The sequence below is a fragment of the Neofelis nebulosa genome, chromosome 2 (genome assembly GCF_028018385.1).
Source record: "Neofelis nebulosa isolate mNeoNeb1 chromosome 2, mNeoNeb1.pri, whole genome shotgun sequence".
NCBI classification, from domain to species: Eukaryota; Metazoa; Chordata; class Mammalia; order Carnivora; family Felidae; genus Neofelis; species Neofelis nebulosa.
Window position 1 is genome coordinate 32,953,645 of NC_080783.1, and position 26,582 is coordinate 32,980,226.

Below are 26,582 nucleotides of genomic sequence, written 5' to 3' on the forward strand. Positions count from 1 at the left end.
GCGGTCCGTGAGTTCGAGCCCTGCGTCAGGCTCTGGGCTGATGGCTCGGAGCCTGGAGCCTGTTTCAGATTCTGTGTCTCCCTCTCTCTCTGCCCCTCCCCCGTTCATGCTCTGTCTCGCTCTGTCCCAAAAATAAATAAAAAACGTTGAAAAAAAAAATTTAAAAAAAAAAATTAATTAATTAAATACATAAAAATAAATAAATAAAACCATAAACTTTTAAATGCATATACATATTTTAACCAATACTGTGAAGCTTCCAACTTGCATGAGTTGCATTGTAAAAGTTCACTTCAATCAGTTACATTTATAATATAGTTTCTAACATCCTACCAAAAGAAGATAAATCCTGCCCTCCAAAAGAATCATTACTTTTATTTTTTTTAATGTTTATTCATTTTTGAGAGACAGAGAGAGACAGAGAGTGAGTGGGAGAGGGGAAGAGAGAGAGGGCAACACAGAATCTGAAGCAGGCTCCAGGCTCTGGGATGTCACCCCAGAGCCCGATGCGGGGTTCGAACTCACAGACCACAAGATCATGACCTGAACTGAAGTTGGACATTTAACCAACTGAGCCACCCAGGCGCCCCCACCACCCCCACACAAAGAAACATTAATGGTAATTCATCTTTCAGGCCATCCGTCAAGTTTTTCTGACAGAACCTAGCTACCTCAAAATACATTTAATAAATACATACCAACTAATTAACAGTACTAGACTCTATGGCTATCACAAGTAAAACATAATCTTAAATCAATTGTACCTCAAAAAAATACGTAATCTTATCCTCAAAGTGCTCACTGTTCCATAGAAAAGAGGCATAAACAAATAAATGAAAAATAGCACAAGAAGTGACACAGTTATAAAAAGTACTGAAATAATAAAAAGGGAGTTATGGACCCTCAAAATTGTAAGTAACTGAGTAGCAGAACCACTCAAAAGTTTTTCACAGATTATAAGCAGATATACTCAAGGAGGGAATTCCAGATAGAAAACAGCAAGATATTATCAAAGATGTACAATACCTAGTTCTGTTAAATAAATAAAACTGGAGAAGTCAGAATTTCCTGAGCAAGTACTTAGGAACACTGTTCACTATGATGGAAAATATAATGTGAAGTTAGACAAAAAGGAGAAAACCAAAGATGGCTGTGCTTAATCAAGTTTGAGAAGCACTAGTTAAGCAAAATTAAACACGATTTTTAACAACATATTATCTTTAAGATGAAATATGCCTTGGGGCGCCTGGGTGGCTCAGTCGGTTGAGCATCCGACTTCGGCTCAGGTCACGATCTCATGGTTCATGAGTTCGAGCCCCACGTCGGGCTGTGTGCTGACAGCTCAGGATCTGGAGCCTGCTTCAGATTCTGCATCTCCCTCACTCTCTGCTTCTCCCCTGTTCATATTCTGTCTCTCTCTCAAAAAATAAATAAAGATTAGACAAAGCTTTTTTTAAAAAGATGAAATATGCCTTGTGAATGGCATTGGAAGTGGTAGTTATAATGTGAAATTTTTAAGAACTATATAACCATGAACCTTATATTCCTGACTCATTAGTTTTATCAAAGACACAACTTATTTGGTTGATCTTTTCCATTACATGTATTATTTCATTAATTTCTAAAAAAATTTTATTAAACAAAAGTTCAAACATACTTAGAAGTAGAGAGAATTGTGTAATGACTTAGCTTTAATTATCAAATCATGCATGAACAATAATCTTTCACCTGTATCCCCATTCTCAACTAGATCATTTTGAAACAAACACATCATTTCATCTACATTTCAAAACATATTCCTAAAAGGAATTTTTAAAAAATATGAAATATTATCACATCTGAAAAAATTAGCAGCTCCTTTATATCAGTTACTGTTCAAGTTTTCCTGATTTGCTTACAAATATTCTTTTTTTAACAGTCTGATAAGATCAGGACCCAAATAAAGTTCACAAATTGCATTTGGTTGGTGTATTTTTAGCTCTATTTAAACCTATGGGTTTCCATTACATTTACTTTTGGCCTAATTTATTGGTTGAAGACACTGGGTCATTTGTGAAATAGTATTTCTCACATTAGGACTTTGCTGACTGCTTATTCTTAGGTCATTTGACATGTTCCTCGGCCCTCTATATTTCCAATTCATTAGTAGATCTAGAAACTATCAAATTTAGATTCTTTTTTTTTTGGCAAAAAATACTACATAGGTGTTGCTATGTATGTCCTTCAGAAGGTACATCTGATCATCATTTTCTAGATCTAGTATTTTATGAGTAATTTTTTTATAATAAACCTCCTAATTTCCTTGTATCACCATTACTACTAGAAAGATTTGCAAAAGAAACTGCTATTAATCTCATTTCCACGTTCCTAAGTAAGACTATATCCATTTACACATTATGTTTATGCCATTCATCCCAAGATGTTATATAATAGATAATGATTTATCAAAATTAAACGTACTCCTGGGCACCTGGATGGCTCAGTTGGTTAGGCATTTGACTCTTGATTTCAGCTCAGGTCGTGATCTCACGGTTCAAGGGTTCATGCTCCACATCGGGCTCCATGCTGACCGTGCAGAGTCTACTTGGGATTCTCTCTCCCCCTCCCATGCTCACATGTGTGCTCTCTCTTTCAAAATAAATAAACTTAAAAAAATTTAAATACACCCCTTTTTATGTCAGCCTTCTTATATGCATATTATTTCCTGCAATATATAAAAAAATAAACATAATAAATGAGAATTTTCATATTAAAAATAACTTTACAATTTGCCTCACTCTACTTTGTTCGGGTTTATTCTTGTCTTCTTGAAATGGATGGCATATTAATAATAAATCTTTGCATTACAAATTAAATTTAGGAGCTTAAACAATATTTTATCAGTTTTTTGGATCAAGAATTCAAAAGCAGCTCAGATGGGTGGTTCCTGCTCAGAGTTTCTCATGAGCCTTCATCATAATGAAGATGTCAAATAGGGCTGCAGTCATAGCAAAGCTTGACTGGGCTGGAAGAACTACTTTCTTTAAAAACCGTTTCTTTAAATCTTTATCTATTTTTGAGAGAGAGACACAGAGCGCGAGGTGAGGAGGAGCAGATAGAGAGGGACACAGAATCCGAAGCCAGCTCCAGGCTCTGAGTTGTCAGCACAGAGCTGAACTCGAGGCTCAGACTCACAAACCACAAGATCATGACCTGAACCGAGTCAGACGCCTAACCAATTTAGACACCCAGGCTCCCCTGGAAGAACTACTTTCAACCTCATTCATGTGGTGGCAGGCAAGGCTTCAGTACTTCACAAAATGGGCCTCTACATAGGACTGCTCATGACACAGCAGTTGGCATTCCCAAGTGAATGATCCAAGAAAACAAAGAGTAACTAAGATGGAAATAACAGTGTCTTTTCTAATATCAGAAATGACATACCATCACTTTTGCCAAATTCTATTGGTCACCAGAGAACCCTGGTACAACATAGGAGAGGACTCTAAGGTTGGCAACCTCAAACGTCTAACTCATTAATTTTTAGCCTTTTTAAAAAACGTATTTATTTAAAGCCATAAATTTTCCTAAGTAATGTATAGCTGCTTCCTATCAGTTCTAAAATGCATAGTTTTATCATTCAGTCCCCCAAAATTCTAATTTTTATTATTCTTTCATCAAAGGTTTATTTAAAAGGGTGTTTCATGGCCTCCAAATTTTCCTTTTTAATCTATTTTGTTATTGATTTCTTCCTTCTCATTGTTAAATATACTCTATTATTTTGATCATTTGAAATTTGTTAAAATTTTCTCTAAGGTCTCCTGTAACATTTCTGTAAGTGTTTTGTGTGCTTGAAAGGAATGTATGTTGGGTATGGTGTTTTACATAAATCCCTTGTATCAAATTTGTCAATCCTATTGTTTAAATCTTGTATCTTTATGGATATTTTGTCTATTCAATCTATCAGTTACTGAAGTTTTTAAAAAAACTACTAAATCAAGTCAAATAGAAAAAAAACCCCATATGTTCATTTGGGTTCAGAATTTGGTAATGTTCAGAATTACCCATGTAATTCTGTCAATGCTTGCTTTGAGACTATTTATAGGGTATACACAAATCTAAAATTGTTATATTTTCCTGGTTAATTGAACAGTTTTGTTTTGCTGAACATGGCTTTATTTCACTTTCCTCTGAAAAAATTTCATTGATTGGAAATAACAGACTGGTAAGTTTTTTCTTTAATGATGTCGACCTTTTCCCCTTCCATCATTATTACTGAAAAATCAGCTATTAATCTGTCATCCCTTTAAAGAGAATTTTTCTCTGGCAGCTTTTAAGATTTTTTCCTTTCTCTGGTTTTCTGCAAAACCATTACGGTTTCACTATGCTGTATCTTGGAATGGAGTTATTTTTACTTATGCTGTTTGAAATTCAGTGGATATTCATTAATCCTGGAATGTTCTCACCTGCAATCTTTTCAAATACTACATTTGTCTCATTCTTCATCTCCTCTCCTTTACAGAGTCCAATTAAACATGTTAAACCTTTCCACACTAACATTCATATATATACATATATATGTATATATATGAATGTTTATTTAGTTTTGAGAGAGAGAGACAAGAGTGCAAGCCAGGGAGGGGCACAGAGAGAGGGAGACACAGAATCTGAAGCTGGCTCCAGGCTCTGAGCTGTCAGCACAGAGCCTGACATGGGACTCAAACTCAGGAACCTCAAGATCATGACCTGAGCAGAAGTCAGATACTTAACCGACTGAGCCAGCCAGGTGTCCCCTAGGTTATATTCAAAAAGTATTTAGGATCCCCCTTCCAATTCTCTAATTCTCTTCGGTTGTCTAAACTCATATTAACCACATTCACTGGTTTTTAATTACTGGGTTTCCCCTCCAATTTCTAGACAGTCTATTCCTTTTTTTAAAACTCTTTTTAAAAGTTCACATTTTATATCATATTTGATTCTAAAATTCTTTTACATTTTGGTATCTTTGAAATCTAAATACATCTTACAATTGCTGAGAGGCTGCTGTTAAGACATTTGTCAATGCCTGTGCAAAACTAGTAACAGGTGTTTCATACCGATAACCTTTTACTAGATTTGTGTACATAGTACTACATGTTGAGTTTAACTGCTATTCAAAATGTTAAAAAAAATTATACTATGATAAGGCAATAAAATGAAGTTACTGTGTATACAAAAAAGGCATGAAAACAGAGCAGCAGGGTATAATTTGACATTAATGATACAACTATTCGTTACTGTAGACATAATCACAATTTTATGTTTTATGGCAAGGCAACCGCTAAGTGCTTTACAAAGTTGATAATGGGAGATACACTCAAACAGAGGAAACAGAAATACATGCCAAAGAATTAGCTACCACATGCCAATTAATGCAAATGAAGACAGGAGTAACTGCCAAATCCCTTGGAAAAGATGAAAGAAATTTCAAGGCAACGAGAGCCTGGTATGGTTGATTCATGTATCATGAATTAAAGTATTAACCTGCAATTTGAAAAAATATTTGGTATCTGCACTCAAAGTTTCTTCTTCCAAAGGGACTGCATTTGCTTTTACCAAGCACCAGACTAGTCTGCATGACTTGAGGCTTTTAGAACTAGAACAAAGGATACATCTGATTTGCAAATCCATAAAAGCATCAACTTGTGGGAACATCATCTCAAGGACTTTTCACCTTTTGACTCTGCTTAACACAAAGACATTTTTCCCTGGAGTCCCCAAAGTGAAGGTGGAAGAGTGAGGTGGGTTGGCTTTCAGTTGATCTTTACCTCAAGGGTGTACAACTTTTGAGAGTCATAAGGGAAAATCTTAGACTTCTCACTCTGATTAGCTAGCCCCTTGGCTTTGCTTTCTTCCATCCACAAGACCATGAAAACAAAGGCTCAAGTTCACCAGGAAAAGTGGCTCCCATTCTCCATGTATCTAAGTTCCTGCTTTCACTAAGATTTAGCTTCATAATGCCTTACCGGCTTGCAAGCTTTTCAATGCCATTAAGATGCTTCTTAAATTTTATTCAGAATTGTAAATGACTTTCAGAAAAAGGGTTGGTCCAACAACCTGGCTTAATTTACTACCAAAAGGATTGTCTTTATTAGGTCACTTTTCCTTTGTATAATGTATATGTGCTTGGAACATGTTCTGTGACTATTACACTACTATTTAGTCTTTAAAATCTTGACAAAATCCTATTTCTCTAAGCAATTTTCCCTAAGGTCTCACATCAAGGCCTACAGTCTAAGTGGAAAACTGACTTTAGTTGGAAAAGCAGGCCCACAGATGAAGTCAGTCAATTAAACAGATAAAAGATACAGAATTTTGAAGAAAGGCAAGTCTGTCATATATTGAAAGATTTGGAAGTCATTTTAACATAAAATAAAAAGCAATATTCAAATAGAGGTCTACATAAAAAGTAGGCTTAGAAATACACCAATCCCTAGAGAGAACAGTTTCAAAGTTTACTTTAGGTATTTCTTTAAAAAACAAAAAAACAAAACAAACAACAACAAAAAAAACCTAGTCATTCAGATAACTAATGAAGTTCCAGGTTTGATCAACATAATATAGAAAATGCACAGTTAAAACTGGCAAGACTTGAAAAAGCCAACATCTGGAATGTTGAAATGTTAAGTAGAACATGATTTGTTGCATTAATTTTGTGTTCATCTTGAAGTTTCACACATGGTAGATAAAGAAATTTCTGGTTCAGGTGTTTTTGGGAAATCAGTCAAGTGACTGGATGTCGACAGCCAGGAAGGTTGTGCATACACAGGAATACAAAAGAACTCTCTGTAGTTTCCTGTTTAATTTTGCTATAAATCTAAAACTGCTCCAAAAGTTTATTAATTAAACAAAAAAATTTAAGAGGAAGATATACCCTTAAAGGGATAAAATTACAGTAAATAACATGTGCATACAGCAGGTACCCAGTAACTAGTTGATTTGGACTAAACTGAATTTTTTTTTTTAAGATTTTTTTAATTAACTCAGTTTTTTACATAAGCTCACACCCAACATGGGGCTCAAACTCACAACTCTGAGAGTCGTATGCTCTTCTGACTGAACCAGCCAAGTGACCCTGACTACAGTGAATTCTTTAAAAAAGAAGAGCTTACCATTATGTATGTATTAACTAACTATAACACTGATACTTTTCAAGTGGAGCTTAAAAGTTTAAAATAATGTTGAAGTTTCATGTCAGGTTGAAGTTTTTCAAACTTATCTTAATATTATTTGTAGTAGTAAATATAATTAACACAGACTTTTCAATCACATCCATAAAATACTTTAACTGAAAATCTCTGAAATTTTTACTTTCTATATGTTTGTATTTACCATAATTAACTTGTATCTTAAATTAAAAAAAAACTTAATCCCAGCATAAAACATTACTACTTTTCATAATAAATTAGAAAATTCATATTCTTTATCCCTAAAATGAGGTTCACTAGAAAACTGAAATTTTAAAACTGTACTTAAGGGGCGCCTGGGTGGCGCAGTCGGTTAAGCGTCCGACTTCAGCCAGGTCACGATCTCGCAGTCCGTGAGTTCGAGCCCCGCGTCAGGCTCTGGGCTGATGGCTCAGAGCCTGGAGCCTGTTTCCGATTCTGTGTCTCCCTCTCTCTCTGCCCCTCCCCCGTTCATGCTCTGTCTCTCTCTGTCCCAAAAATAAATTAAAAAACGTTGAAAAAAAAAAATTTAAAAAAATAAAACTGTACTTAAATATATTTTGACAAAAATCCTAAGTCAAAATTATTCAATAAATGTATAATTCACCTCATAATGATATCATAAATTAAAATAGAAATGATCTCTCCTACCACTCAAATGTTTAATGTTTAATGTCAGGAAAGACTATATGTAGTTAAATGTACAATACAAACTACTTTTAATATTTTTTTTTTTTTGAGAGAGAGAAAGAGTGCATATAAGAGAGAGAATGAGCAGGGGAGAGGGGCAGAGAGAGAATCTTAGGGAGGCTCCATGCCCAGCATGGAGCCTGATGTGGGGCTCAATCTCATGACTGACATCATGACCTGAGCCAAATCAAGAGTTGGACACAACCAACTGAGCCACCCAAGTGTCCCAAAACTACATTTTTTTACAGAAGAAACTGTTGTGAAATGCCTGAATGACTTTTGTGACAAATAAATGCATGGATCAGTTAATCCTCTGGTTCACTGTGAGTACGAGCTTGAATCTAAACATAAAAGAAAATGTTGATACTCCTTATAGGTAATAACAAGTTATTTTCAATATTTTAGAAGACAATATAGTCCAGGGGCACCTGGGTTAGGTGTCCAACTCTTGATTTCAGCTCAGGTCATGATCCATGGTTCGAACTAAGCCCATGCTGGGGTCTATGCTGATGGCAAAGAGCCTGCTTGGGATTCTCTCTCTCTACCCTTTGCCCACCCTCTCTCTCTCTCAAAACAAATAAACATTAAAGGACAGTATAGTCCATACAAATATATGTAAAAGCAGAGCTTCCCCAATAAAAGAGAAGTGGCATATTATAAAGTGAATTCCATTCTTTGTAGTAAAAGATGAGGAAAAGATGAGGAAATCAGTGTTGCTAATTATTGTCTGAATTCTGACATCATCAAAGGAATTATGGCAGATTTCAATCATTTTACAAAGTAACCCACATCTTAAAAATTTTGAATGACCAGAATAAAATTGTCAGAAAAAAAGTTCTATTTTCACAAAATAAATCAAGTTTTTGTGAAAGCCTCTGAGTGTAAACAGAAAAGCAAGTTAGATAGGCCAAACACTTAAATTCATAAACTACAAGGCACTTAAATTTGACCTATAAGCATTGTATTTTACGTATTTTAAAATGAAGGACTACTGAGAATTAAATGCAGCAGCACCTGCTTCCAAATGATTCATAATGATTCTAATGAAGGAGAATTTTTAAATGGCAACTACTGGGCGCCTGGGTGGCTTGGTCGGTTAAGCGTTCGACTTCGGCTCAGGTCATGATCTCACGGTCCGTGAGTTCGAGTCCCGCGTCGGGCTCTGTGCTGACAGCTCAGAGCCTAGAGCCTGTTTCAGATTCTGTGTCTCCCTCTCTCTCTGCCCCTCCCCTGTTCATGCTCTGTCTCTGTCTCAAAAATAAATAAATGTTAAGAAAAAAAAATTTTTTAATTAAAAATAAAATAAAATAAAATAAAAATATATGGCAACTACTACCTACCAATGATTAAAGCAAGTTATGATCTTTTCACACTAAGTCTTACTATTTTTCTGGAACTCAGGAATAGTCTGATCATCCACATCTTTACATGTACACACACACAAAAAAGTACTTTTATAATATATTGTAATAGAGCAAACCTGCAATAGAAATGTCAAAAGTATACCTAAAAATGAATAAAGTTAAACAGCATTTATCTACCATAAATGTCATCTATGAGTAAAAGAGGTTATACATACACATCTCAGTCCCAAAGTCTGAAGCTAACCAAATAGAAAATCCAGCCTTTTCCCCACTACAGTGAGGGAGGAGACAAGTATGTCTTTTATTTCAAATACTACAGAACATCATGTTGGAATTATTGGACAACATAGACGAGAGAAAAGTGAAGGCAGAAGAATTAGAAAGTGGACTCCCCATTTTCTATAAGGGACTTCCTATATGCAAGAAGCCAGATGAGGGAGTTGTTCAGTCACAAGAAACTACAGTCTCCAATGCCCTTTGGATGTACCAAAAGAATGATAGAAAAAGTATAGCACGAAGATCAATAGAGAACAGTAGCCTGTGCAGCCACTCCCAAGAAACAACCAGAATCAAATCATGAAACATTCCTTCTTTGAAGGTAAAAGGACCAGGCAACATTTGCCCAGTTTTCAGAACTGCTATGGATCAAAACCACCTATATGCCTCCCATTCTTTCTTTTTCAAGAGTCTTTATTGTGGCATTCCCATATCAGTTTCACCACTCTATATTCGATTTATGGGTGCTACATATCAATAGCATCTTCTGAGGTCACAGGTTTCAGTATCAATAAAAACAAGAATTGAGCCAGATCTTGGATTTCAACTGATACCATGATTGGATGAGACTTTTGAAATTCTTAAACTGGGCATGAAGTAGATTTTGTATATAGAAGAGAGATGAATAATTGAAACCAAAAAATCAGACTTTGATAGACTAGATTCTTAGTTCCAAATTTCACTCCCTTGTAGTAAATTTGCCATGTAATTTTGCAATAGGGAAAGGAAGATGGAGAAAAGGCAAAGTAGCAGCATTATGTCAGATAGTGATCAAGGCTTATGTTTCTGAAACAGGTCCAAGAACTCTGGGAGTTATAAGAAATAGTTCTGGGTCCGTAAGTTTCATATAAAAATTTGTTAAGTTTGTGATCTCATTTCTATTAATTTTCAAGTTAATTTAAACATATTAAAGTTGACTACCTTGTAACTAAGTACTCAATTTCAGTGGTCACATTCACATTGCTACTAAATGATCATCAGTGACTACTCAATTTGTAGAGCTGTATTTTTCAAATTACAGATGACATCTTGGCAATCTGAAAATTTTCAGATGTTCTAAAATCATGCCACGCAAAGTGTGGTACAGAGACCAATAAAAGTCCTTGGCTAGAGAAGAAAGTCAAAAGTAAACATTCTCAAACTTTAATAGCAGCAGTTTGGCAGTAATTTTAAGCCTGTTGAAATTAATTTAAAAATTAATGACGTGGCGATTTGTATTTTTAACATCTTTATCCCCATTGTTGAAGAACTACTTTGCTAAAGCCACCAATACTCTCTTAAATATCAAATCCAATATATGCTCCATAATGCTTTTATTTATTGCCATATTGAATGACAGTACTGACTACTCCCTTCTTTATAAAAGCTCTCTACTTGAGACAACCACTCACTCCTGGTTGTCCTTCCACTCAAACTCCTTACGAACTCTTCTTCCTCTATCCTTCTCTTAAATGATAATGTTCTGTAGGACTCCCTGACTATGACCTTCTTCTCTTATGTTCATATAACTCATCAATAATTGCCAATTAAACCTGAATGTGCCAACAAAAAACCCTGAGGATTATTTTAGAGTTTTACCTTTCACTCATGCTCCTTTCTACACATTTAAGTACTATCAATTCTACTTTCTACCAGGGAAATTTAAATTTTGATATTCAAAAGGAAAGAATAAGAAACATTCATGCATCTTAAAACTTTTTATAGTAGTACATAAGCTCAAGTCAAATCACAAAAGTAATTAATATTCCTTTCCTAAAGGCCACTTCCATGTCTGCTAATATAAAATATTCATTCTTTGCTTTCACATTTCCTAAAACAAACATGTAATTGGTAACCACTACCACTGAGTTGCTAACAATTTTCTGTTTTGCTTAAGGTCAAACATTACTTTCCTTACATTAAAAGTCGTTATTAAACCTCAGAAAATTAAAAGCCATTTTATACTTTGCATATAATGGAGACTTATTAAATGTAGACTAATTATAAGGGTTGATGTATATTGAGGCATCTTACTAAATGGTTCATTTAGGATTATAATTAAATTGTAACTTTCTCATTAGAAGAGTTTATGTTCATTTTTTCCAAATCTATGTATAAAAAGAAGTATTTGCTTTTTTATCTGAATAAAATACTTCTATATTCTATTTTCTTTATGAAGCAAAACTTTTATTCTGAAAAGGAAGTTTACTCTGAGCTCATTGCAAAACTATCTATTTCAGTCATATTCCAGATATAGCAGGACAAAGGGCAACAGCAGGAAATGGAGCATCACCAAGGTTCAAAACAAACTTGATTTAGAGTAAAAAAAGTTTCATATTATTATTAGGAATAATTAAGCACTATGCTTGAAAGAAAAAAAACAAAAACAAAACAAACAACAAAAAAACGATTAAAAATTAAGATACTGAGGGGTATACCTTCATCACTAGATAAAAAGGTAAGAATACTATTCTCTATTATTATCTTAAATAAAGGCAAAATGGAAGTAATGATACATACTCTTGAGCTCATATATGTACCTTAAAACTACTAATAAAGACTACATTTTATGTTTCTTACCCTTACAGTACATTTAAATAAAATCAATTCATTTTTTTTCTCAACAATTTTGAAACAGATGAAAAAAACAGTTATTTTTTTTCCACTTGACAGATGAGAAAACTAAAACAAGAAGAAATTATGTAACCTGTTTTTAGGTTTTTCCTTAAGATCAGATGCAGAATTGGGACTAAATCTTGGCTCTAATTCTGTAGCTTCATAAAATTTTTCAGTGTAAAATTAGCATCAAAAAACAAAACAAAAAAAGGCAAATGACAAAAATGAACCTTGAATTTTAACCCACACTGCCACATTTCAAATGTCATGATGCTTTTGAGTTACCCTGTATCTTTTTAGTGATTTAATGTATTTGATACTTTCCACTGTTACACAGAACAAAAATAACTTAATCTTACCAAACAATTTGAGAGGCTCAGTTTTTCTTCTGCATAGTCTGGTGATCAACTATAGCATTCCCAAGACACTAAATGTTGAACAGAAATATATCTTAATGCCTATCCAAGGGGAGTTGAGATATGGACTTTATGATACATACATATCGTTATTTGCAATATATGAATTCCAAAAAGGATGATGTAGGATGATGTAGAGATGAAAATCATTCTCAGCACTGTCTCTCTTACCATAAACACATTATGTGAAAAAACAATGTGAAAGGATACAGGGAATAACATGATGTCTACTATAGATAGTGTGAACTAAAAATCTTTAGATATTAAAAAGCAAATCAAATTTGCCTTCAATACTTAATAAAAATATACTCAGACAAGAAAAATATGCTTAGACAACAAGTAGTTAACTACTAAACTAAAATCCAGATACGTGATTAAACATGTTCAAATTAATGTTTAACTTATAAGAGCTATATGAAATGCACTGTTAATAAAATCCTTGACTCTGGGTGACCATTTGGAGACAAGAAAAGTTCAGACTACATAAGCTGGTAAAAGAATCTATAGTAAGCAGGAATATTGGGTGTTCAGAAATCAGTCAGCCTATATTATACAATAACTACACGAGGTTAACAAATAACCTAGTAGGAAGATGCATGTTTCTAACAGTGCAATTAAATCGTGTTCCTAGAAGGAGAAAGTGAAAAGTTAGACCTGAAAAGTTTGCTTAAAAAAACAAACTGCCAAGTTTTGTACCCAAATTATTTTCAAATATGAAGTTTCATACGTGAGAAGCCATCTGCCAAAAACTGAAACCAGTAATTTACTTTAGTCGTACTTGAAAGACTTTAATCATTAGCATTAAGGTTTACAACTGAACCCAGACTAACATGTACAAAACATATTTATACATTCTCTTTTCTTTTGCCTAAGCAGTATTATCCAAGCATTATTTCTGATAGAACCCTATTTAAACACCTACTCAACTTTTATAATTCTCAGTGGCAACTTTTAAAATATCACCTTATATACAAACAGTAGGATAGTACCTTAATATTGATCTATGGCTAAGACACTGCAAAATACGTATGCTGGTCAGCGCTGTGACAAATATGGAGGATGTCCTAACCTTACTGCTTGGAACCTGACCGTCATAAATCTTTGAAGCCACCTTTTTTAATCAGATATGTATACATCTTTTTTAATCAGATATGTATATGGATAACACACCAACTAGGGCAGAAAAATGGTAGACAATATTTAAATTTTAATTAGTAAAGATGAAATTGATACTCAAGAAAAACAACTGATCAACTTGGGAGGAGGCAAGTAAATCAAGTCATTATTCTGAAAACAAAGAGAAAGAATCAAGTATCTATCCTGCCTGCCTTCCCTTTAAGGAACTGTCATCAACTGATGAGGGAACATTTCTCTATATATGTTCTGCTAATAATGAAATGATAGAATTGAAGTATCAGTTTTGTAAACTCCTAATGAAATAATTACCACATGTAGGTATAACTCATTGATAGTGGAGACAGATGAATTTTTCTAGCCTCCCCCCACCAGACAGAATGTGAATCAGCCAAGTCTCTATATCTGCCAGTTTGCAGATACCAGGAAAAAAGAAAACAATTAATTAAAATGAAGGAATTAAACCCAGCAAAACTGAGACTGAGGAAAACTTTAATGTCAAAACCTGGTTTCTTCAACAAATAAATAGAAGGAATAAAAAGTATGCTGAGGGAGAACCTATAGATTAAAAGATTTAATAGACATTTTCAACAAAATATGATGTGTATCCTTTGTTTAAATATTGAGTCAAACAGCAGGAAAACACATGATACTACCAGAAAAGTTTAAACTGTGCAGATATTTGATGACTTAATTATTGTATTGTGCTTATGTTTTTAAGAGTTGTTTTCTAGATACACTTTTTTAAATTTTTTCAATGTTTTTATTATTTTTATTTTTGAGAGAGAGAGAGAGAGAGAGAGAGAGAGAGAGAAAAGTGTGAGCAGAGTAGGGGCAGAGACAGAGGAAGACACAGAATCCAAAGCAGGCTCCAGGTTCCAAGCTGTCAGCACAGAGCCTGATGCAGGGCTCAAACTCCCAAACCTTAAGATCATGACCTGAGACAAAGTTGGACGCTTAACCAACTGAGCCACCCAGGTGCCCCTACCCCTGAATTATTTTAAAGCAAATCCCAGACAACATCATCTTATCCATAAATATTTAAAAGTATATCTAGGGGCACCTAGGTGGTTTAATCGGTTAAGCGTCTGACTTCGGTTCAGATCATGATCTCGCAGTTCGTGAGTTTAAACCCCACATCAGGCTCCGTGCTGACAGCCTGGAGCCTACTTTGGATTCTGTGTCTCCTTCTCTGCCTCTCTCCTGCTCACACTCTCTCTCTGTCTTTCAAAAACGAATGTTAAAAAATATATATATGGGGCGCCTGGGTGGCTCAGTCGGTTAAGCATCCGACTTCAGCTCAGGTCATGATCTCACGGTCCGTGAGTTTGAGCCCCGCATCGGGCTCTGTGCTGACAACTCAGAGCCTGGAGCCTGCTTCAGATTCTGTGTCTCCCTCTCTCTCTGACCCTCCCCCATTCATGCTCTGTCTCTCTCTGTCTCAAAAATAAACAAACATTAAAAAAAAAATTAAAAAATATATGTATATATATTTTTAAATAATTCAGGGGTAGTGGAAGGTTACAGATGAAACATTACTGAACATGAAGTGGTAATTACTGAAGCAGGGTGACAGATACAAAAGAGTTCACTATACTATCTTCTCTATGCCCACTTCAAATCTTCCATTAAAAAAACTTAAAAAGGAAGATGAACTAAAAAGGTCTATATGACAATCCGTAAGAAGGACAACAAAATAAATGCATGTCCCTCAGAGGTAAAAAAAAAAAAAAACAAATGAAAACCTTAACGGTAAATTAGGCAAGCATTCTCGCTGTACACACACATACATATGTACACACATACTCTTACGTGAAAAATGAGAAACTGTGAGACCCAAAGAGGTAAGTCTTGCTCAAGGTCACAAAACAAAACAGGAGCAGAGCCAAAACTAGACCTCACAACTGCAAGCCCAGAAAGAGTCTAAGTTGGAGCTAAAAGAATATCTGAGGAATCCTGAAGTAGTCTGAAAGCCCATCAAAGGTGTAAAAAAGAGTTTAAAAGTTAGGTGAAAAAAACAATCCCGTGGTTAGAAGGGCAATATGCTTGAGCGAGCACTAAGACTAGAGAGAAGTATGGAGAACAACTGGGTATCTGGCAATCATCCTCACCAGGGAGCAGAAGTGTTATATGTATGAGGTATGTTTAGAAACTGCTTGAATTCAAAGTGTTTGTAGAAAAGAAAATTGTCATCTAGCTTACAAGTTTAAACATGAACTAATGAAACATAAAATCATTATTTTAATAACAATTTTTGAAAAAAGCTGAAAAAGTTTAAATCTTAATAAGTACACAACGAACTTAAACATAAAAATGGGATTTATCTTCCTGTCCAAAAATAGGCTTCAAAATTTGACCATGAAGGGTCTTCATTATTTACTTAAACATTTTCATAAAAGAGTAAGGATTCATATTTATATTAAAAGTTATAAAGAATAAGCCTGTGTATGCCAACAAATTATACTATCTTTTCTTTTTTAAAAAGATTTTATTTTTAAATAATGTCTGCACCCAACGTGGAGCTTGAACTCACAACCCTGGGATCACAAGTACCATGCTCTACTGACTAAGCCAGCCCAAGCACCCCTATACCATTTTTTGAATAAGCACAATGACAAAACATTAACTCCACCTAAAAACAAAAAAAGTAATGAATAAGACAATGTAATCGCATTTAACTTTTGTCATTCTGAAAATGTAAAATCTAGTATGTCTGATGTATTTTTAAATAAGTCATTTTTAAACTACCACTCATACTAAAATGCATTTTAATTTTTGGCTGACGCGTGTTAGTGACTATTTCCAAAAGTGGTGAATTCAATTCCTTTTTTATTAGAAGAGTGGTCTATTTTTAAAAACACGTTTCTGGCATTAAATTACACAAGACTACAAAACTTTTTTAAAAATCCATATCAAATATTTCAAAGTATATCCTTCACTAATTATAAGAAATACCAAACCAGGAAGTCAAAGAAAATTCCAGGGTGACCTCTAAAATTTAGTATTAGAGATAACTAAGATCACTTGTTAAAGAATAACTTGTTCTTTAAAAAGCTGAAAGTATAAAAAAGGAGTCTGAAGGGGGATAATGCAGAAACAGAACCTGAGACTTGAGAACTTCACCACAGACTTAAAGTAACTTAAGCAGTAAATTAGAGATGTTTCTCTGACCCTTGCCAGTATCTTCAAAGCAGTAATGTAGCTCCTCTCTTGAAAAACATGTTTTTCAGTACCCTTCTCCTTAATATCAAAGTTAACATGTAAAAAATCACATAAAGACCAAGACAGAAAACATTATTTTTGAATGAGAAAATAAAAAATATTAAGGAATCATCCTGGATAAAAACATGGACTTGACTCAGGCAGTTCTGCTTCTCAACAGCCCCTTTAATCAATTTTCTTACCAGTAAAAAGGGATAAGTACAATAGCCACCTCCCAGGATTGTTGTGAGGATTAAATGAGACAATACTCATAAGGTACTATCAGTAAGCTTGTAGTAACCACCTCAAATCAATAACATTTTTATATAATGAATAACATTTTTTACACCATTTAAAAGGTTAATTATAGGAAAAAATGCTGAATGTTCTTCTCAAAAAAATATCTCTATCCTACCCCTACTTGTGGGAGAAAAAGAAAAACACAAAAATAAAAATATTTTATTTTTCTGCTAAGGTCATATTACTTACATAACTTAAAATCACTGAAGAAAAATAAAAACCACACCCTAGAGGTTTAAAAAGGGTGTCAGTATCGTGTATGTGTTCAAACCTGGGAAAAGTGGAAAATAGAAAAATCCATGTTGTTAAATTCTGGGTCATTACTATAATACTATGCATTAAAGTGATAAGGCCAGTCACAAAATTTTACAACAAAGTACTTTAAAACTTAGAAATAAAAAGGAAAGCAGTTACCTTTGTACAATAAAGCATCCAAAGTTCAAAGAGCCTCTCTCTAGATGCCATTCTGGCTTTCACTCTGGCACTTTAATTTTTCCTCCAAAAAAAAAAAAAATTATGTTCAAGACCACAGCATGTTCATTTTATTTTCCAAGTTTTTCAGCCATTACAGTAAAGCTCAAAGCAGAAGGGAAAACAAAAATAAGTGAAGTCAAATGCGCTGTCTTCTGATCAATAAAATTCAGTTCTAGCAGTCACTCCAACTTATCTTCATCATGGTAGTTGGGCGATTAAATAAATCTGTGAAAGACAAAAATTCGCAAAAAGTTTGCTAGAAAAAGGGGCCATAATAAAAACTGGAGATTTATCAGAACTATAGATTTATCTACTTCACTTCCTGCAAACAACCAGCTAAGCTTTTATACTGATTGATTTTACAGAAAGTAGCGCTTCGGGAAAACATCACTGCTAACACAATACTTCACATCAATATAAAGTTGGAATTCTCTAGCGCAGACCCTGAGACAAGTACTCATAACCCAAAATGCGTCCAGTGGTAATAAACCGCAAAACACCGTTGCCATTCATATTTTCTAGAAACAAAAAGAAAGCCACACTTACTAGTGCTATATTTCAAAGACAAAGAATCCCTTAGAATATTCTAGTCTGCTTAAGACTTGTAGGGAATGTTTGTCGTTGAGTTGCAGGGCAGGGCGTGGGGAGGAGGGTGAGGAATTCTTGGTTTGTTTGTTTTAACAATTCTCGCAGGGTGAAAGCCAACCTGCCCACCTGGCCTCTCTACCTCTACCTCTGGAAGAAAGGAGCACGCACTGGCAAGGTAAACACCCCGGGAAAGCTTCCCAGTGTTTTTAGGGATCTTTAAATTTCCTCCTCACAACCCAGACAACGGAAACAGAGGCAAACCTAAGGTGTGCAAGCTGCCAAGAGAAGCTTTGGAAATGGTGCAGTGCGAGCTCCTCCGCATCCTCCGACCCGCTATCCACGCCCTGCAGACCGCACTGGGACACACCCGGGTCGACCTCGCCCCCTCATAGCCGCCACAGACTCTACAGCGCGTTCCCCACCACGCACCGGGGACCCTCCCACGTCTGCCACGCGGCCACTTCTTCGCTACGACCCGCTCCCCGTCACCACGCTCACGTTGGGGGCTACGCCAACGCCGCCAGGCCGACGTCTAACTTACTTCCCTCGCCCCCTTCCCCAGCCGTGTCACCTCACCTCGCAGCAGGGAAGGCGGGCGAGAGGAGGCGGGGCGACGACGGCGCGAGGCGGGGAGCGAGGGCCTGAAGGAAACAAGGGCGGGGCTATCCTCTCGGCTAATAACTCCGGCCACTAAGGATTTAGCCGGCCCCGGGGCAGTCGCTATTCATTGGTCGCGCAGGCCGGGGGCAGAGTGACTTGAAGCCCCGCCCCAGCATTCCTGCGCATTCGCAGTCGACCGGGCTCCCGAAGATTCGGGGGCTGGCGCCAGCCGGGACGTTCCAGTCAGTCTTCCCAGGCTGGACGAGTAGGATGACAGACGTGCTGACGCTAATACACCGCCACTCCTGGGGCCGGGCAGAGGTAGCATTTGGCTGATGGCGTCATTTCCGGGACTCATTTGAGGGCGGAGAATCCTGGAGTGCTCACTAAAGGGGGTTTTGTTTTGATTTCCTGTAAAAAGGGGATTGGTCTTGGTAGTGTATAATAACAAGAAAACAGACAACTATCCCCACACCCTGAAAAAGAACAACAAAGTCTTTTCCTTAATCGCGCTTGTGCTTTCTACTTCCGCATTCACGAAATGTCCAATCCAAAGTGCTTATTTTAACACTACTGAAGGCTTCAGAAGAGTTTTTGCTTTTCAGAAAAACAAGACAAACGGCTGCGTTTACTAGATATAGACAACTTTCAGGAGATTTTTGTCGGAAGGGGATGAGAAGGAAGACATACAAGATAAATCATCTTTGGTACACCTAAACATTTAAAAAACTTTGTATTAGGAAAATGTCAACTCTATACAAAAGTAAACTAGCATAATGAAACCCCACATACCAAGATTATCAACTAATTAATGTCCCATCTTTTCACCTGTACCAAAACTTGGCAAACTGTGAACAGTAAATATTTTAGGTTTTGCAGAGTGTCTTGCTTGGTACGTATTCTTAAAATAATATAAGAGTGGGGCACCTGGGTGGCTCAGTTGGTTAAGCCTCCAATTCTTGGTTTCGGCTCTGGTCATGATCTCACAGTTTTGAGGGTTGGAGCCCTCCATCAGTTCTGCACTGGAAGCGTGGAGCCTGCTTGGGATTCTCTGTCTCTCCCTCTCTTTCTCTCTCTCGTTCTGTCTCTCTCAAAATAAACTTAAATTTTTATTTAAATAATAGAATAGTATTTAGTAATATTTGAAAATTAGATGAAATTCAAGTTTTAGTGTTGTAAAGTTTGTTGAAACACAGCCATGCCCATTCCTTTACAGTTTGTTTGTTAATAGCCTTTTTTTTTTTTTAATAAGGTCTAGACCCAATGTGGGACTTGAACTCACAACCCTGAGATTAAAAGTTACTTTCTCTTCTGCCTTAGCCAGCTATGTGCTCCCCCTTTACTACTAATACCTGCTTTCACTGCAAGAGGGCAAAGTTGAAAGTAATTTCCAGTAGTTATTTCCCAATTATGCCTTTTCAGCATCTCTCTCTGGTTGTGAAGAACATATGTGAAAATATATGAAAACTTCAAGGAAACGGAGAGGAATTATTCTTGCTCTGGGATCTGCCATTTTAGTAATTAGCAACTCCATTCTTCCAGGTGTGCTGTCCAAGAACCTAAGAAGTATCTTTGCCATCTTTCCTGTATACTTCACATTCAATCTAATTTTTTCAGTTATAGCTTCAAAATATATCCAGAGTCTAACCATTTTTCTACACCACCACCACTACCACCCTGATGTGAGTTACCACTAAATCTTTTGTAGGTTATTATAATCTCATACCAGTTTGTCATCCTGCCTCTGCCTATGCACTCTCCCTACCCATGCATTATTCTCAACACAGTAAGCAAAGTGGTCTTTTAACATAGAAATAAGATGTTACTCCTCTGCTAAAAACTCTCTAGTGGTTTCCCATTCCACTTGAAACAACAAGAAAGTACCTGTGTTTTCCTCCCACACTTACCTCTTTACCTTCTCCAACTATTCTGGCCTTCCCTTATTTCAGTCCAGACAAATGGCTTCCTTGCTGCTTCTAAAATTCACAAAGCATATTCCATTCTCAGGGATTTTACATAAGCTGTCCCTCTACCTGGAATTCTCCTTCCCCAAATGTCCACACACAATCTTCAAACCTCTGCTGAAGAATCACTTTATCTGTTGCTATAGTCTGAATGTTTGGGTCCTCTCAAAATTTATATCCTACCCCCCAAGGTGATGGTATTAGGAAGCAGTGCCTTTGAAAGTACTTAGATCATGAGGGAGGAGCATTAGTGAATGGGATTAGTACTCTTATAAAATAGATCTCACAGAGCTCCCTATGTGAGCTTTCAACTATGTGAGAATACAACCAGTCTGGAAGATGGCATTCACACAATCACCCTATTTTGGACTTCCAGCCTATAGACAAAGAAAGCAGGAATGAAGGAAGGAAGGAAAGAAAGAAACAAAGAAAGAAAGAAGGAATGGAGGAAAGGAGGAAGGAAGGAAAGAAGGAAAGAAGAAGGAAGGAAGGGAGGAAATGAAGGAAAGAGAAAGAGAAAGAAAGAAAGAAAGAAAGAAAGAAAGAAAGAAAGAAAGAAAGAAAGAAAGAAAAGAAAGAAAAAGAGGAAGAAAGAAAGAAAAAGAAAAGATGAAAAGGAAGAAAGAAATTGTAATCTACTGTCTGTGGTATTTTGTTATAGCAGCCCAAACATACTAGGACATCAGTAAAGCATCCCCTCACCTTCTTTTAGAGAATAGCGTCCTTTTTTCCCTTCCTTTCTCTATTTTTCACTGTAGCACTTAACAGCTGACATATAATTTGTCTATTGTAAGTTCCCCCTAGTAAAATGGGAGCACTATGAACACGGGGAGTTTATTCACTGCTATATACTTTCAGGCCCTTGAATAGTGTCTTATACACAAGAGACACCCAATAAATATTTGCAGACTATAAAATAAAAGGAATAAATTATCTATTTCACTATATGTCTATTATTCCATGTCATTATTCTATGTCCCTTCTTGAGTCTGCCAAATTCTGCATTTATTTTTTTTTTAATTTTTTCAAAATTTTTTTTTATTTATTTTTGAGAGACAGAGAGAAACAGAGCATGAGCAGGGGAAGGACAGAGAGAGAGGGAAACACAGAATCCAAAGCAGGCTCAAGGCTCTGAGCTGTCAGCACCGAGCCTGACACGGGGCTTGAACCCGAAACCATGAGATCACATGACCTGAGCCAAAGTCCGACACTCAACCGACTGAGCCACCCAGGTGCCCCCCAAATTCTGCATTTAGATGGCATCTAGTGTCAGCTAGATCCCAAAAGTCTTCCTGTGCTGAGACTTCTGGTAGCTCCCTGGAGTGGGGATAAGCTTTGGTTTTATGAGTGAGTCTTTTATCAACACTTAGGTGTCTCCACCAGTGAAGCTATAGCCACTTCTTCTTCAGGCAGACCTCAAGGCCAACACATTTGTCACCTGAAGAACATATTTCCTTAGTAAAATTGTTACTTAGTCACCTTCTGAAACAACATGGCCTTGCTATACTAAAATCATATTTCTGGCCTAATTTTCATGACAAAATGTGTTAACCTTAAAAGCAAATCCAGTAAAAATGTCTTTATCCAGGAATAATAGAGAATTGCAATTCAGAACATGCAAAATATGGCAAAACCATAGGTAAGTTCAACAAACAAAGGAGAGGAATATTATTTTATGGAGAAGCAGGAAGAAGTTGGGAAGGAATGTTCTGAATGCAAGTTGATTGGACAAAAGCACGGGGTCTTCATGATGACAATTTCTCATTGGCTGAGTTGCAGGGGTAGTTGATTTCTTGTAGAAGATGCAATGTACCTCTTTCCCCATTGGGGACTGTAATTGGTGATTCTTTCCAATTTAAGATTTTTCTGTTGGGGTCCATAATTGACAGTTCTTCCTGTAATTTGATGTTGAGTGGTATGGCTCTCATTTCTAACCTCCCTTTCTATCCTTCCTATTCTACTTTAGTGAAGTTTCACTTTATTTTCACCAGGGCATACTCATGAACTGAAATGGCCCTCTCTAATCTACCAGGTGGTCCTGTACTCAAATAGTTTCTCTTCTGATAACAGGGTTAAGAGTCTCAGTTCACTTCACCTATATAACCTTAGAATGTTACTAAATTAATTAACAATGAAAATTACATCTGCCAAGACAATTGGACTACTTATGTAAATCAGTCAGAGGATTATCACCTCAAAGAAATAATGACATAGATCAGGGCATCCGGATGGCTCAGTCAGTTGAGCATCCAACTCTTGATTTTGGCTCAGGTCATGATCTCACAGTTCATGAGTTCGAGCCCCACATTAGCTCTACACTGACAGTGTGGAGTCTGCTTGGGATTCTCTCTCCCTGTCTTTCTCTAAAATAAATAAATAAACTTAAAAAAAAAATAAAGACTAACATAGGTAAATTATAATCTTTGAGTTACTTTTTCATCATGGTTCAGAGCAAGTAAATTAATTAGATTAACTTGATAAGTAGTGATATCTTATATAATAACCTACATGCAACCATTCCCATTATGGACAACCTACCAACTGAAGCAGATACTCAACTGTAGTAGATAGAATACAGTTTCCCTTGGACAGAGTTGGAGACATTTCATCTCTTTGGTTAAGTTTATTCGTAGGTATTCTGTTGGTTTTGGTGCACTTTAATGGGATTATTTTCTTAATTTCTCTTTCTGCTGCTTCATTATTGGTGTATAGAAATGCAACAGATTTATGTACATTGATTTTGTATCCTGTGGCTTTATTGAATTCATTTATCAGTTCTAGTAGTTCTTTGTCAAGACTTTTGGGTTTTCTAATATAGTATAATGTCATCTGCAAATAGTGAAAGTTTTACTTCTTCCTTACCCATTTGGATGGCTTTTCTTTCTGTTTTCTGATGACTATGGTGAGGACTTCCAGTACGATTTGAAGAAAAGTGGTTAGAGTGGACATCTTTGTCTTGTTCCTGACTTTAGGGAGAAAGCTTTTCCACGAATTTCTATTCTTTTAAATTTGTTAAGGTGTGTTTTATGGCCCAGAATGAGGCCTATCTTGGTGAATTTTCCATGTAAACTTGAGAAGAATATGTATTCTGCTGTTGCTTTGTGAAGCAGTTGATGGATGTCAACTATATCCAATATGATCAACATGGTGATATTGAGTTCAACTATGTCCTTAGGTCAGCCTGATGGATTTGTCCATTTTTTATATACTTGGAGGAGATTTATCTATTTCTCCTTCCAGTTCTATTAGTTTTTCTTCACATATTTTGATGTTTTCTATTTATTTATTTATTTATTTATTTATTTATTTATTTATTTATGTTTATTTATTTTTGAGAGAGAGGGAGTAGGAGAGGGGCAGAGAGAGAGGGAGGCAGAGGATCTGAAGTGGGCTCTGGGCTGACAGCAGACAGCCCGATGCAGAGAGCCCCATGAGATCATGACCTGAGCTGAAGTCAGATGCTTAACCAACTGGACTGAAACACCCAGGCACCCCCTCCCCCGCCCTTTAAAAAAATATATATATATTTTTTTTTTTTTAATTTTTTTTTCAACGTTTTTTATTTATTTTTTGGGACAGAGAGAGACAGAGCATGAACGGGGGAGGGGCAGAGAGAGAGGGAGGCACAGAATCGGAAACAGGTTCCAGGCTCCGAGCCATCAGCCCAGAGCCTGACACGGGGCTCGAACTCACAGACCGCGAGATCGTGACCTGGCTGAAGTCGGACGCTTAACCGACTGCGCCACCCAGGCGCCCCTATATTTATTTATTTTTGAGAGAGAGAGTGTGTCAGGAAGGAACAGAGAGAGAGGGAGACAGAGAATCTGAAGCAGGCTCTTCATTGTCAGCACAAAGCCCGACTTGGGGCTCAAACCCATAATGTGAGATCATGACCTAACCCAAAGTTGGAAACAACCAACTGAGCCACCCAGATGCCCCTTAATGTTTTCTTGTTAAGAACATACACATTATGGGGGCACCTGGGTAGCTCAGCTGGTTAGGTGTCCAACTTCGGCTCAGGTCATGATCTGGTGGTCCATGAGTTCAAGCCCCACATCAGGCTCTGTGATGACAGCTCAGAGCCTGGAGGCTGTTTCAGATTCTGTGTCTCCCTCTCTCTCTGACCCTCCCCCGTTCATGCTCTGTCTCTCTCTGTCTCAAAAATAACTAAACATTAAAAAAAAAATTTTTTTTTATTAAAAAAAAAAAAAGAACATACACATTATGGGGGCGCCTGGGTGGCTCAGTCGGTTAAGCGTGTGACTTCGGCTCAGGTCATGATTTCACAGTTTGTGAGTTTGAGCCCTATGTTGTGTTGATGGGTTCGGTGCTGACAGCTCAGAGCCTGAAGCCTGCTTCAGTTTCTGTGACTCCCTTCTTTCTCTCCCTCCCCTACTCACACTCTGTTTCTCTCTCTCAAAAGTTAATAAACATTAGTAAAAAAATTTTTTTAAAGTACAAATTATGAATTATTATATCATGGATAATTGGCCCCTTTATCATTATGTAATGCCCCTCTTTATCCCTGATAAATTTCCTTGCTCTGAAGTCTGTTCTATCTGAAATTAATATAGCTATTCCTGCTTTCTTTTATTTAGTGTTAGGATGGTTTATCTTTCTCCATACATTTATTTTTCATCTATATGGGTCTTTTTGTATTTAAAATGGGTTGCTTTTTGATGACATATAGTTGAGTCTTATTTTTTGATCCACTTTGGCAATTAAAAAAAATTTTTTTTAAGTTTATTTATTTTGAGAGAGAGAGACTGAAAGTGCATGCATGAGCAGGGGGGAGAGGCAGAGAGAGGTAGAGAGAGAGCAAGAGAGAGAGAATATCCCAAGCAGCCTCCGAGTACTGTCAGTGCGGAGCCCAATGTGGGGCTCAAACCCACAAACTGTGAGATCATGACTTGAGCTGAAACCAAAAGTCAGACTCGTAACCAACTGAGTCACCCAGGTGCCCCAACAATCTTTGTCTTTTAAATAGTGTATTTAGCCAATTGGTATTTAAAGTGATTATTGATATTGTGTACTAATATGTACCATCTTTGTTACTGGATTTTATTTGTTGCCCTTATTCTTTGTTCCTATTTTTCCTTCCACTTTTTCCTCCTTTTATGGTTTTAACTGAATATTTTCTTTTATTTTTTTTTAAATTTTTTAACGTTTACTTTTGAGAGAGAGAGCAGGAACAAGACAGGAACAGAGAGAGAGAGAGAGAGAGAGAGAGAGAGAGAGAATATCCAAAGCAGGCTCCAGGCTCTAGGTGTCAGCACAGAGCCCGACGCGGGGCTTGAACCCACAAACCGTGAGATCATGACCTGAGCTAATGTCAGACACTTAACCAACTGAGCCACCCAGGTGCCCCTAACTGAATATTTTATTCCTCTCCTCTATTTTTTTCTTTAGTGGTTGCCTAGAGTTTGCAATATACATTTACAACTAATCCAAATCCAGATTTAAATAACCCTATACTTTTTCACAGGCATTGCAAGAGCCTTATAATAACAAAATATTTCCCAATTCCTCTCTCCATCCCTTGCATTATTCATTTCACTTATACATAAGCATGCATATGCATATATACATAAACACACATAACTGAACATATTGTAGCTATTATTTTAAACAATTGTTAGATCAATTAAAAATAAGAAAAACAAAGTTTTATTTTACCTTCACTTATTCTTTCTCTGATGCTTTTCTTTTCTTTATGTAGACCAGAGTATCTGGCCTCTATCATTTTTCTTCTCTCTGAAGAACTTCTTTTAACATTTCTTGCAAGGGAAGAATTTC

At 36.4% G+C, this 26,582-nt stretch overlaps 2 protein-coding genes across 6 annotated transcripts in view; both read right to left on the reverse strand.

Moving 5' to 3' along the window:
- Positions 1 to 17,677, reverse strand: part of NBEAL1 (neurobeachin like 1) — a 187,267-nt gene extending 169,590 nt beyond the window's left edge. For both annotated transcript variants that reach the window (XM_058708591.1, XM_058708582.1), the window contains exon 1: positions 17,575 to 17,677. In XM_058708591.1, the coding sequence (XP_058564574.1) occupies positions 17,575 to 17,625 (51 nt within the window). In that variant the 5' untranslated portion in view covers positions 17,626 to 17,677. The remainder of the gene's footprint in view (positions 1 to 17,574) is intronic.
- The window catches only part of CARF (calcium responsive transcription factor), a 103,003-nt gene continuing 94,095 nt past the window's right edge, over positions 17,675 to 26,582 (reverse strand). For 2 of the 4 annotated variants that reach the window (XM_058708639.1, XM_058708621.1), the window contains exons 18-19: positions 18,799 to 19,233; positions 17,675 to 17,859 (exon numbers count right to left, since the gene is read on the reverse strand). In XM_058708639.1, coding sequence (XP_058564622.1) covers positions 18,947 to 19,233 — 287 coding nt within the window. In that variant the 3' untranslated portion in view covers positions 17,675 to 17,859; positions 18,799 to 18,946. Of the gene's footprint in view, positions 17,860 to 18,798; positions 19,234 to 20,729; positions 20,799 to 26,582 lie in introns of those variants that run through there. The other 2 variants (XM_058708683.1, XM_058708659.1) reach the window with 2 other exon arrangements.